This window comes from Chroicocephalus ridibundus, chromosome Z, assembly GCF_963924245.1.
Source record: "Chroicocephalus ridibundus chromosome Z, bChrRid1.1, whole genome shotgun sequence".
Taxonomy (NCBI): domain Eukaryota; kingdom Metazoa; phylum Chordata; class Aves; order Charadriiformes; family Laridae; genus Chroicocephalus; species Chroicocephalus ridibundus.
In genome coordinates this window covers 86,582,454-86,594,576 of record NC_086316.1, presented here as the reverse complement: position 1 = coordinate 86,594,576, position 12,123 = coordinate 86,582,454, and the positions used below count along the sequence as shown (strand labels likewise).

General features: G+C 40.2%; 1 protein-coding gene across 6 annotated transcripts in view; it reads left to right on the top strand.

The window, feature by feature from the left end:
- The window catches only part of ATP8B1 (ATPase phospholipid transporting 8B1), a 39,017-nt gene that overhangs the window by 19,745 nt on the left and 7,149 nt on the right, over positions 1-12,123 (top strand). For all 6 annotated transcript variants that reach the window (XM_063320569.1, XM_063320572.1, XM_063320574.1 and 3 more), the window contains 17 exons: positions 345-443; positions 549-610; positions 1,048-1,120; positions 1,216-1,286; positions 2,551-2,633; positions 3,391-3,549; positions 3,728-3,816; positions 4,566-4,756; positions 5,670-5,878; positions 6,724-6,767; positions 6,914-7,070; positions 7,954-8,142; positions 8,886-8,998; positions 9,478-9,642; positions 9,996-10,107; positions 11,233-11,308; positions 11,709-11,841. In XM_063320569.1, coding sequence (XP_063176639.1) covers positions 345-443; positions 549-610; positions 1,048-1,120; positions 1,216-1,286; positions 2,551-2,633; positions 3,391-3,549; positions 3,728-3,816; positions 4,566-4,756; positions 5,670-5,878; positions 6,724-6,767; positions 6,914-7,070; positions 7,954-8,142; positions 8,886-8,998; positions 9,478-9,642; positions 9,996-10,107; positions 11,233-11,308; positions 11,709-11,841 — 2,025 coding nt within the window. The remainder of the gene's footprint in view (positions 1-344; positions 444-548; positions 611-1,047; positions 1,121-1,215; positions 1,287-2,550; positions 2,634-3,390; positions 3,550-3,727; positions 3,817-4,565; positions 4,757-5,669; positions 5,879-6,723; positions 6,768-6,913; positions 7,071-7,953; positions 8,143-8,885; positions 8,999-9,477; positions 9,643-9,995; positions 10,108-11,232; positions 11,309-11,708; positions 11,842-12,123) is intronic.

The window sequence follows — 12,123 nt, the reverse complement described above, 5'->3', positions numbered from 1 at the left end:
TAGCTAGGGTGAGCTAGCTGCAAAATTCATGAATTTCACGGGGAAGAGATATTTCTTTCGGTTGTTATTCTGTAAAACACGATGGCCTTAAGTTCCACTCATGAATCAGAAGTACCAACAGAAAATACGAGCACCTACAATTGTTAAAGAGAAGCCGATACTGAGGTGGGGCAGCATGGTCAAACTCTTCCCTGAGAGTCTCATTTATCTCCACAACCCGAGTTAAAACTCTCTCTGATGTGCTGCTTTTTTTTCTTATGTTGTAGTCAGATCACTATTAAATGTCTCTGAACTGAGCTTGATTGATAATCCTGTACTGAACTGATTTTATTTGTCTTTTGTAGTCGATTCCCCAGATAACTACCCTGTCATGGTATACAACGCTGGTGCCCTTACTCTTGGTGCTGGGAATAACTGCAGTCAAAGACCTAGTGGATGACATTGTGAGAAACATATTTTTTAATATGACAAGCAAAAGAAAGCAGTATAGTTCATTTGTTTAATTGTGATACACAGTATGGAGTACATTCTCTGCTCCTGGTTTTCAGACTCGTCACAGGATGGATAACGAGGTTAATAATAGGGCATGCGAAGTCATCAGGGATGGAAGGTTTGTACTGTTCCCTTCTTAACTATGTAAGTAATGTTTGCTGCCTTGTGACTAAGTTTCTTCGCAGATCTTAAACCATAGACAACAGGGAAAGTTCAGCTTTTTGTTCTTTACTGCGTGTGTGAAAACCTAATTGAAAATGGAAAACAATTGCCCAAATGAGGAATTTAAACTTAATTCTGTGGCAGTAAATCTGCTAAGAGCAACTTCTTTGGCAGGAAGGACAGAAATTCACGTATAGGTGAAGAGGGAAGAGAAGAGGTAGGTTGACCTCTAAGTTATAGACCCTCAACTAAATTGCAGTTTCTAGAAAGAAAAAACACACCTTACCAAGATGTAATGTTGTTGTACTAAGGAAAGTTCAATATTTCAAGAATTATAGAGTGGATAGTGTTCTAGATTAAATAGTAATAATGATTAAACTATCTTGATATTAGGTTCAAAAACACAAAATGGAAAGATATTAAAGTTGGTGATATCATTCGTCTGAAGAAAAATACTTTCGTTCCTGTAAGTGCTTTAGATATATTTGTTTTATGTTTCTACAGAGTTCTGTACGAATCGGGAGTTGGATTTATTTGACGCTTATTTATTTGTTTTTATAGGCTGATATTTTGCTGCTATCCAGCTCAGAGCCAAACAGTCTCTGCTATGTAGAGACAGCTGAACTAGATGGGTAAGGCTCTATTTAAGGATTTCTTGGATTTAATTTTGGCTTACTGGTAAGAGTGTGTATTTCAAGCTCTACTAGTCACTTGCTGAGCCACACCTGGCAAACTGTCCAGTTTTTGATTCCCGCAATTCAAGGGTCATTCAAAATTGGTGAGGGTCCACTGGAGTGCCACAAAGATGTCTGAGGTGTTGGAGAACATGACATGCGAAGAAAGGGTGAAGGACTTGGATTTATTCAGCCTGGAGAAGAGAATGATTTAACCAGTCTTTAGAAGAGTGATTTAATCAGTCTTCCAGTATCTCAAAGATAGTTCCAGAGAAGATGCTCTGTTCACAAGGATGCACATTGACAGAACAAGAAGCAGTGGATACGAGTTGCTTCAGATGAAATTCTGTCTGCATTCAAGATTAATTGTTCTCATGGTGGATGGTTTTTACTATTGGAATAGGCGCCCAGAGGCGTGGTGGAGTTTCTCTCACTGGGAACAGTCAAGGGTTCGCTTGACAGGGCCCTGGAGAACCTCAGCTGAAGTCCTGCCTCCAGCAGGAGGTTGGACTTTTGATTACCAGAGGTCTCTTCCAACCTGGACTTTTCTATTATTTTAAACTTTTCTTACTCCCCGTCAGAGTGGGGAAAACAAAAATACATGTGTCTCTGTGGAAGTTTTTCATAGAAACCGCTTAGATAGCGTAAGTCTTACTGTCTCTGTCATGTTGCTTTGTAAATGTTGTTTTAGTTCATATTGTCAGTTCTGAATTCCTTTAGAAAAGTCTGTAATGACACAGACTTCACCTAATGAGGTGAAATGTTAGTTTTTTCCTCAGTGAGCAGTGAATTCCTCCCTCAACCTTTAGTATCTTAAAAATGATAACTTATGCAAAACAAGGATCTCTTGTGTTGCGAAAGTTTCCTCTCTATTGGAGCTTTTAACAGCATCAGTTATTAATTATTGCTTTCAAATAACCAAAAAACCAATTAGTTAAAACTTAATTATTATTAGTGAAGCCGTGCTTGTGAGAAGCTTCACTTATGTGCAGTGAGCAGAGGTAAAGGGGTAAGATTTCACTTGTGAAGAAACGCAGCCAGTGTGAGCTAGTCGCGAGGGTCAGGAATGTTTCATGTCTGTGCAAATGCATGGCTTTGCCATTGCTTCAAAGTAGGAGGCTGGTACCTATGGCATATTGATTTGCTTAATTTAATTTTGTTCAAACTTCCCTTCCCGTATCCGTGTTTTTAGTAAAGTGACCTTTTTATCCTTTCTTCTTAGTGAGACTAACTTAAAATTCAAAATGGCACTTGAGGTAACGCACAGATATCTCCAAGAAGAAAGCGCGATGGCAGACTTTAATGGTTTGTACAGTCACATTCCTACAACTATTCAAATGTTGACCGCACAGTTCACAGTACAAGTAAATAAAACATGGGTGGGGATGGAAGCGTTGCCAACGGTGCCTGTGATGCTGGAGTTTGTGGCTTCCTGGCTTTTGTCAAGAGGAGACGTAAGCAAGTTGCACGAGGAAATTGTGCTGCTGAGCAAAATATAGTGTGTGTGAAGATGAGACCTTTGCCATGACTGAGCTACGGGTATCTGCGCCATGTAGCAGTGTGCAGTGGCAGTGCGTATCTGCAGCAGCATGGTGCGGGAAGGGTGTCTTCCCCCTCTGGGATCGTCGCTAGGAAGTCCTTAATGGCAAAATGAGCTGAACGCTATGTTCATGCTGGAGTGTGAGATCCAGAGAGACGGACGCTCCTGTAAGCAGGCCTTTGTTAAAACTTCAGAAATATTAAAAGAAAAGGTGAACAAAAAGTGCCCTATTTGGCAGTAAATGCTGTGTGTACCCGTCTTGGTGCAGAAATGAATTCTTTCTGCTATTTCAATCTGGAAAGCAAAATACCAGCCTAAGATACCACATGTAAAATATCAGCAATACAGCACTGGATATTTGTACACCCTAAATTTCAAAGAAATGGTTTATTCAGAACACTCGTTTTCTCAAAAAAGCAACCTTATGAAGTAAAACTACTTCTATGGTGGGTACGACTCAATGCATTTTTATTTAACATATTCGTATAACATATATTGATCATATTCTCCAATTTTTTTTAGGTCTGATTGAATGTGAAGAACCTAACAACCGGCTGGATAAGTTTGCAGGAACATTATTCTGGAGAAACACGAGTTATTCACTGGATGCTGATAAGATTTTATTACGTGGATGTAAAATCAGGAATACAGACTTCTGCCATGGAATGGTTATATTTGCAGGTATTTATGAATTGAACACGTGTAATATTTACCAACTAAATAGCAACTGAAAGCATGCCCTAGAGTGAAATGACATCTTTATCTTATAAACATTGACTGTATTTTATGTCCTAGTTTTGTAAAATAGTAATACTAGCACTTGTTTATGTATTGTATCTTTCCTTTTTTTTCCTTTTAGGTGCTGATACAAAAATAATGAAAAATAGTGGAAAGACGAGATTTAAAAGGACGAAGATTGACTCCCTTATGAATTACATGGTTTATACTGTAAGCCTTTTTGTTTAAAATTCAGATGTTTGAGTTAATTTTTAAGTGAATAGAGTGAATGCAAATTTAGGAAACTTTTTTTTTTCTTTTGGTGTACTAAGTTTGTTTCCACTTTGTTGTGACCTGATGAGTTGGGATGAAGTAGGAGGAGATCTAAAAAAGGTGCCTCACTGTTGGCAGAGTCTGTGACCCTAAACTGCAGGTGTAGGGCAGCCTACGTGATGCGGAAAAGTGCTTCAAACCCAGTGCTGCAGGTGCTTCTGCTTGTCTGCACTAAACTGCTGGGCAGACCTGAGGACCCAGAGGTCTGTTCAGCCTGAAAAGTTCACCACCTGTGGTTTTTGTCCTTGGTTGGCACCTGCGGGACGTGTGTGTGAGGAATGCCTGCTGTCCTACAACCGCACTCTACTGAGTCACTCCCCAGGACAGGAAAGGGGAGAGAGGAGCTGGCCTCTTGGGAGGCAGAGGCACTTACCTCAGCACGACTGCTGTTCTGCCCCTGCCCTGAGCACGTTCACGTACCCTGTTTGCTGCCTGCTTAAATAAATGTAAAAACATGAAAATGATGCTTGGAGAATAGACTAAAATTAGAACCCAGCTTATTTGAAGAGATCATTTTGTAGGAAAGGTTTGCTCCCCTTCTTCTTACTTACCAATACATGTAGTAGTCTATTTTGAATGTGGAGATTTGGGATTTAAGTTGAGCAAACGTTTCTGAAGTGTCACAAGCCACTGTGTGTACACTGTAGATTTTTGTCGTCCTTATCCTGCTGTCGGCTGGCCTTGCCATTGGACACACTTACTGGGAGCAGCAGATTGGCAACTCATCTTGGTACCTCTATGATGCGCAAGACTTAAGTCCTCCGTATCGTGGCTTCCTTAACTTTTGGGGATATATCATCGTTCTGAACACCATGGTTCCCATTTCCCTCTATGTCAGGTAGGTAAATACCTTGGCCTTTAATAGCTGAACGGGTGACAGGGTTGAATTAACTCATGGATTAATGGTGAATGGACCTAATTTCCCATTAGTGGTAACAAATGCAGCTTTAAGTTGGGTGGGAAAGCATATTACTTCTCTCTCTGACTGAAGAGACATTGGATGCACTCACCTTCACTGAGATTTTACAAGAAAGTGATCTGTGATTCTGTATATTGCTTTAGTATAAAATCAACACTCAAGGATCTTTGACTCAAAATTTAAAGATACCAAGCTTTTCCTATGGTACTAAGCATATCTGCTCTATGCTTTGACTCAAGAAAAAATTCTCCCAAGCAATGATCTCTGACAAAATGGGAGGCTTGATCCCGCTAGCATTTAACTTCTCAGTCTAATTCTGCATGAAGGAAGCTACTTGAAAAAAATTAAAATAGAAAAATCATATTTTCCAGATGTATTCCTCAAAAGAGAGGCCTTACTGCTCCATGAAGTATGAATACTTTTGTCTTTGACAAACCTATCTGTAACATGTTTGAAGTGCTCCAGCCTCCTACCTGCTCTTCTCCAAATTGTACTTAAAACGCTGTTCACAAGTGTGATTTTTTTTTTTATTTGTGATGGGAGCAGCACCATCAATACTTCTGGCTTGATAAAGCCATAGAGGCATTCCCCCTGTTATTGTGGTGGTGTTGAAGCTCAGCGGTGTGGTCCAACGTCAGTTTGAGTGGCCTGTGTAGGGGTGACGGTGCTCTGTACTGTGCTGGGAAACGTCATTGTTTTGTCTTAAGCTCCTGGCTGTCGGAGCAATTTGAGTCCTGGAAAACAGTCAGAGTCCCCTGGATCTGATAATGTGTCATTATTTTAGAATATGAGATGCAGCTGGGAGTGAGAGCATTCATTTTATTTCATTTAGCGTTGAAGTGATTCGTTTGGGACAAAGCTATTTTATCAACTGGGACCTGCAAATGTATTACCCTGAGAAGGACACGGCTGCGAAGGCCAGAACCACCACGCTGAACGAGCAGCTGGGGCAGATCCACTACATCTTCTCTGATAAGACGGGAACGCTTACACAGAACGTCATGACATTTAAAAAATGTTGCATCAACGGCCAAAGATACGGTAAGTCACCCTGCAGTGGAAACCACGGCTAGCCCAGGAGTGCTGCTTTGCGACGGGAGCGCAGAGGGGAGACAGCTGGCAGCCTCTGACCAGTCTGTACAAATAAGTAGGAATTTTAATGCTTGTTTGAAATCAGGTGCATACGAATCCTTTTAGATTCAACTGAACTACCACAATTTAGCCCTGGTATTGAGTAAAGCCCCCATAAAATTGAACTGTTGGGCTTTTCCCGCTTTTTTCCCTTTTAAAAAGTGGAAACTGGTAGACTTGAGTGGGAACTTCCCAGCAGAAAAGTCAGAAATGAATAATTTACAGAATGCTTTACTTTTGGTAGAAACACTTCAGGGACAAAAATCATCTAGAAACAAATAAGAAAACGTAAGAGCAGCAGTTTTTCATTTCAGTGTTAGATACTTCCATTTTCAATCTTGTCTGGATTTCAGTATTTTGAACATGCAGTGTATGTGCTCCAAAACTATTGTCTGGTCAGTTCAAATAACGAAGAACACAGTGTGCTAACACCACGTGTTTTTTTTAAACATCCTACCTCTGAAGACAGATGAGGAATTCCTGACAGTTAAAGCTGTGTTAAGCCAACATGGATGCTTTATGACAATTCCACCACATGCTTTTTTTTTTTTTTTTCTTTATATTTGCTTTGGTGTCCCTAGTATGCAAAAGTACCGCAACTGTTCATTAATCTTTTTTTTTTTTTTAAATCTGAGCTGTTCTAGTGCAGGAGCTGTTCTAGTGCAGGAGCTGTTCTATATATCTTTTTACTTTGTGAATGAGTCATAAAAGCTTTGTTGTCCTGTGCCTTCTAACCGATGGTGCTTGCATTGCAGGGGACTGCCGGGATGGAGCAGGGCAGCTGCAGAGCCACCCAGAGGTAGGTCGGTCCAGTCTGGCGCTGGGGTCCCTGCGGTCTGTAGAACTGGGAGCGTTCCCTTGCCAAAGTATGAAGAGATGCAGGTAGGCACAAAGCAATTGCACATGAGATAACTCAAACTCTCTCTTCTCCTATTTGCTAAGCAGCAAGTGGATTTCAGCTGGAACACATACGCAGATGGAAAGTTCTCATTCTATGATCACTATCTGATAGAGCAAATAAAATCTGGAAAGGAGCCAGAAATTCAGAAGTTCTTTTTTTTGCTTGCCATTTGTCACACAGTCATGGTTGACAGTTCTGATGGTGAGTACGTTTTTGGGTGTTGGTTGTTGGGCTTTTTCTGTGTAAGGAGAAATGGTAATTCAAATCCAGTTGCACGAGGGAGAGGACCAAAAGCAATGCCGATCCCATAAGTGAGAAGGAGTGTTAGGCTGCTCTTTTAAATTAAACAAAAGCAAGAGCTGATGCTATTCCCTGTGCTGAATTTATCTGACCCTTTATGGAAGGAGGTCTGTTTTTATGACAGGTAAAGTCGTGGCAAATGCACATCTTAAATAACAGCAGGTTTAGAAAGGTGGGGGAGCAGTTTATACAGAGGTCTTGTGGTTTATGTTACGGGTCTTTTCTCCGTTCAAATACATCTTTAAAATCTCAAAAGCATGAACCTCAAATGAATTGATAATGAAACTAGCATAGTGCCTGCTTCCACATTCATATGTGGAAGTACAAACACATTTGGAAACATTTTCAGTGTGGAAAAATGAGTATTTTCAGCATGAGGGTTTCATGCTCTTACTCCTTGACTCTCAGCCCCATAGACATATACAAATTACGTATGTCTGTCCTAAGAGTACTGGCAGCAAATAAGCAAAATTAATAACAAAAATGTGATGGAAACTGAATTTAGAGGTGAACAGCTATTGAAGAATCACAAACGTGAAAAATAAGGCTGGAAGATTCAAATAAAACACTGAAGAGTAATGTTGCTTTACTGTCATCTTTGCGAGATCTCTGTGGAACTGTCAGTCTCCTGTCCTTTCTTGCTCTTCCTACTGATATTTTCAGGGTTGTTTCCACTCTGTTATAGTGGTGTCTGTGGCCAAGGATTGTCTTTTGGAGCTCCCTTTGCAAATGGGATTGCTCAGGTACCTCCTGGATTCTCTTGTTTCCTGTTTCAATGATACAGGTCAGCTCAATTACCAAGCAGCTTCCCCAGATGAAGGGGCCCTGGTTACAGCAGCCAGAAACTTTGGCTATGTTTTTCTTTCACGAACACAAAATACTATCACTATAAGTGAAATGGGGATTGAAAGAACTTACGACGTCCTTGCTATCTTGGATTTCAACAGTGATAGAAAACGGATGTCTGTCATCGGTAAGCTGTTTACAACCAACCGCTGTAGAAAAGCTCACTCGTATTTTATAGGTGAAAAAGTATGTGCAAGGGAAGTTGAAGTCAACAATTATGGCTGTGTAATACACAGTCCTATGATAGATTTTACTCCACATAGCTCTGGATAGCAAAAGAGGGGCTTTGCAATTAGATGCAAATGTGTCCACTAGACAGTCCTGGTGATCAGGCATTGCCTCTGCTGAAAAAAATCTTGGGTCCCTCTAGTAGAACCTTGAAGACATGCTGCAAGGTGATTTATTCCCCCTTCTCCCCAGAGAACAAACAAGTTGTATGTTCCTCTAGCTATTGGAGTACTAGGTACGCAGGCTGAGGTAGCTTTAGTTTTGATTTTAACTATCTTTAAAGTGGTCAGTCTTGAATCAGTGAGAGATCTGGTTTTTGTAAGGCTGTAATTCTGGTGCCTCGTATCTCCAGTGTATGTCTCTGCCCGGCTCCTGTGGGCGAGTGAGATGTTAATACTATTAACAGTTATCTAAAACATAATCCTTGGGGGTTTAAACATCCTCTCCTGTCATGAAAGAGAAGAGGAAATGCACTTGTCAGCCAGGTTACTTAATTGAACATTATTAGAGATGATGATGAAGAAAGGTGGTCTTGTAGTTTTGGTCCTTAACAGCAGTAGACTGAAAAATCTAATCTGAAACTATTGCTTTATTTAAATGCACTCTAACCTTTTGTCCCACCTCTCCTATTTTACTCCACAGTAAGAGAATCGGGTGGAAATATCAGGCTCTATTGTAAAGGGGCTGATACAGTAATTTATGAACGGTTGCACCCAAGGAATCTAAAGAAAGAAGCTACAGAAGAAGCACTAGATGTACGTTTGTATTTTGTATGCCATTTTAAAATTAGAAATTGTTTATTTCTGACTATAATTTTATTGATTTCCTTCTCCTAAAGAATTAAAACAAATGCAGACCTATCATTGGTTCTGCAAATCATCCCAAACCTGAGAAATAATCAAAGCAATATAAGTTTTCATGCATGGTCTTAAAAATACATTCATTGTCCTTTCGTGAGAAGTGAACTTAAATTTTGTCTGCATGCGTTTTTTTTCGTAGTTATCAGTCTTCCAGCTCACTACACGCCATTCTATTTCTCACCTCTTCAGTCTTTCAGTTCAGACTGCCTTGTCAGCTATAAGTTAGTTTTTGGCATTTCTGAAATACCCAGGACCAACTGTGCAGTCAGATTCGTTGTATCAGACTTACTAAGTGCTGTGATCTTAACGCTTATGTTTGGATTGCAAATGAAGAGTTTTGTTTTGTGGATGTTTTATTTTTAATTGTTTTTCAGATTTTTGCAAGTGAAACTCTTAGGACACTCTGCCTGTGCTACAGAGACATTAGTCATGATGAATTTGAAGCATGGAATAAAAAGCTTGCGGAGGCCAGTATAGCTACAACTAATCGTGATGAAGCTCTGGACAAAGTATATGAGGAAATAGAAAAAAACTTGATTGTAAGTCAAGCTTTAAATTTGTAGTGTACTTTTATGCTTATATAAGAAGAAACAGATCTTTTTGAAAACAAATTATCCTTGTTTGCTAGGGCATTTTGATTTAGATCTTTTCAGTATTTTATTGGCTTTACAGCCAAGCCAAATTTTAGAGTTTAATAGAATGAAGGGAAATGTATTTACGTGTGTTTCCGTGTGGTCATTTCTATACGCGAGAATTTCTTTACTGAATTCTTAGCTTGAGCGGTAGCCTGGCTTGAAGATACATCCAGAATAGTTTCATTCTCTTCTCAAAATGAATCAGTTTTCTATACACGTTTATCCTACTAAATACCTATATTTCGTATATCTTCCAGCTGCTTGGTGCAACGGCCATTGAAGACAAACTACAGGATGGAGTTCCAGAAACTATTTCCAGACTTTCAAAAGCAGACATTAAAATATGGGTGCTTACTGGTGACAAAAAAGGTGGGTTTACTTACAGCCAAAGAGCTAGCAAAACCAGGGTAAGGGCTAGAAGATAAACTGGGACAAATGCAGACTAGAAATAAAGCATATGTTTTTAGAAAAGCTTAGTACGAAAGTCCGTTTAAATCACAACTAGAGGAATTTCTACAACATGCAGAATTTCATCCTAGCTGTTCCCTATCCAGAATTACTGGATGGGCTTCTGTGTAATTTCTGTTCCTCCAACAGCTCAGCCTAGATGACTGATTTTGTGACCGTCTTCGGTAGGGAAATACCCAGCTACTGCTTTTGCCAATGCAAAGCAAACACAGGACAGCTTGCTTTTAACACCAGACTTGCTTGGCTCTGAGGGCAGGTGCCAAAACTTGTCTTTTTACAGTGAAAATTTCCTTTTCAAATAATAGCAAGTGCTGCTGACAGAGACTGATTTGCTTTTCTTTTGCTAGTTGGCTAGTCTGCAGTCTGGCAACACATTTTGTTAAGCCAGTTCAAAAAAAGGCATTGAATTTGTAAGTAAGAATGGCTGTACTACAGCCTGGCTGGAGGTGCAGCCAGACCAGCATCTCTCCGATGCTGGACACAGCCTTGGTTCAGGCAGTCCAGAGTGGGCAGGGCGAGATAGCGTGGCGTAGCCTGTGGCTGATTCTGGCGGTGCCTTTGGTTCACGGCCCTCTGACACGGAGACAGCATCTCCACCATCAAGTTAAATGGGCCCTGGTAGATCTTTCTTCTGCGAATTGGCTGATGGACTTTTCAAGGTCACTAACAGTTGTTGCGTTCAGAACATCTTGTGACAACGCATTCCACCTCAGTAATGTCCACTTCATAGGAAATGTTGCATATGAAATATAATTCCCTGGCTTTAAATCCATTGCCCACTGTGCCTTCATTGCCACACAACTGTTGTATGACAAATAATTAACAAGCATTCCCTCAACTTCTCTGTCCTGTGTATGATTTTTCTTTTCCTGTTCATCCACACTGTGGTAATGAAAGGAACCTTTTCATATTGAAATGTAACTTCAAAAATTACTTAAGAGGCTTCAGGTACTTCTGGCTGCTTCCAGCAGTTACTCGTGACAGAACTTCAGGTAAATACTTTCCTTTCTTATTTTTTTATTTTAGAAACTGCTGAAAACATTGGATTTTCTTGTGAACTCTTAACAGATGAAACAACAATTTGCTATGGAGAAGATATCAGGCAAGTGAAAAGCACAAAGGATTTCTTTAGTGGGAATTAAAAATGTTCCATTTTTAAAATTAACCCAGCAGTAACAATGGTTTATCCCATCGTGACTCTTCAATGACTGAACAGTATTTCTTGGCAGTTGGTCAGCTGTTGTCAAAAGGGTTAGACCCAAGGAAAAACAACATGGGGCTGGGAGAAGAACCAGGGCCTTGCAAAACAGCAAGGATATCAGACCAGTGTGATCCTCTTTTCACTGTTGTTCTAGCACTGCTTAGAACATCGCCTAATATATGGCAAAAAAAGTCCTTGCAGCATGTATTGCGTTTGTTTCTTGCAGATTTTCAGTCTGGGACTGATCTAGCCTAAAGCTTATCCTTGACTCTTCTGTAATAGTATCCACCTCTCTTTCCAGTGCTCTTCTTCAAACTAGGCTGGAAAACCAGAGGAACAGAGCTGGATCAAGTACCCATTCTTCTCTAAGAATGAATGAGCCCTTCTTCCAGGGGGGTAGAGATCGCGCCTTAATAATCACTGGCTCCTGGTTGGTATGTACAAAAGATATTCTCCTGTCTGTTTGAGATTTTGGGGGCCACCAAATCGCAGTGTCCTTCGCTGAGGACTCTGTTCATATGTCTGCTTTGCTAAACCAGTCAATGAAAATTCTTTGGCCATTGTGCTGCAGACAGAACACATCTCTCTGGTATTTATGTTCAGAAGGATTTTTGGTTTTGAAGATTGAAAATAGCGCTCAATAAAATAAGGTATTTCTTGGGCCTTTCAAATCACCCTGATAACTGCCATCAAAGTAAAGCCAAGCCCCTGCAAAA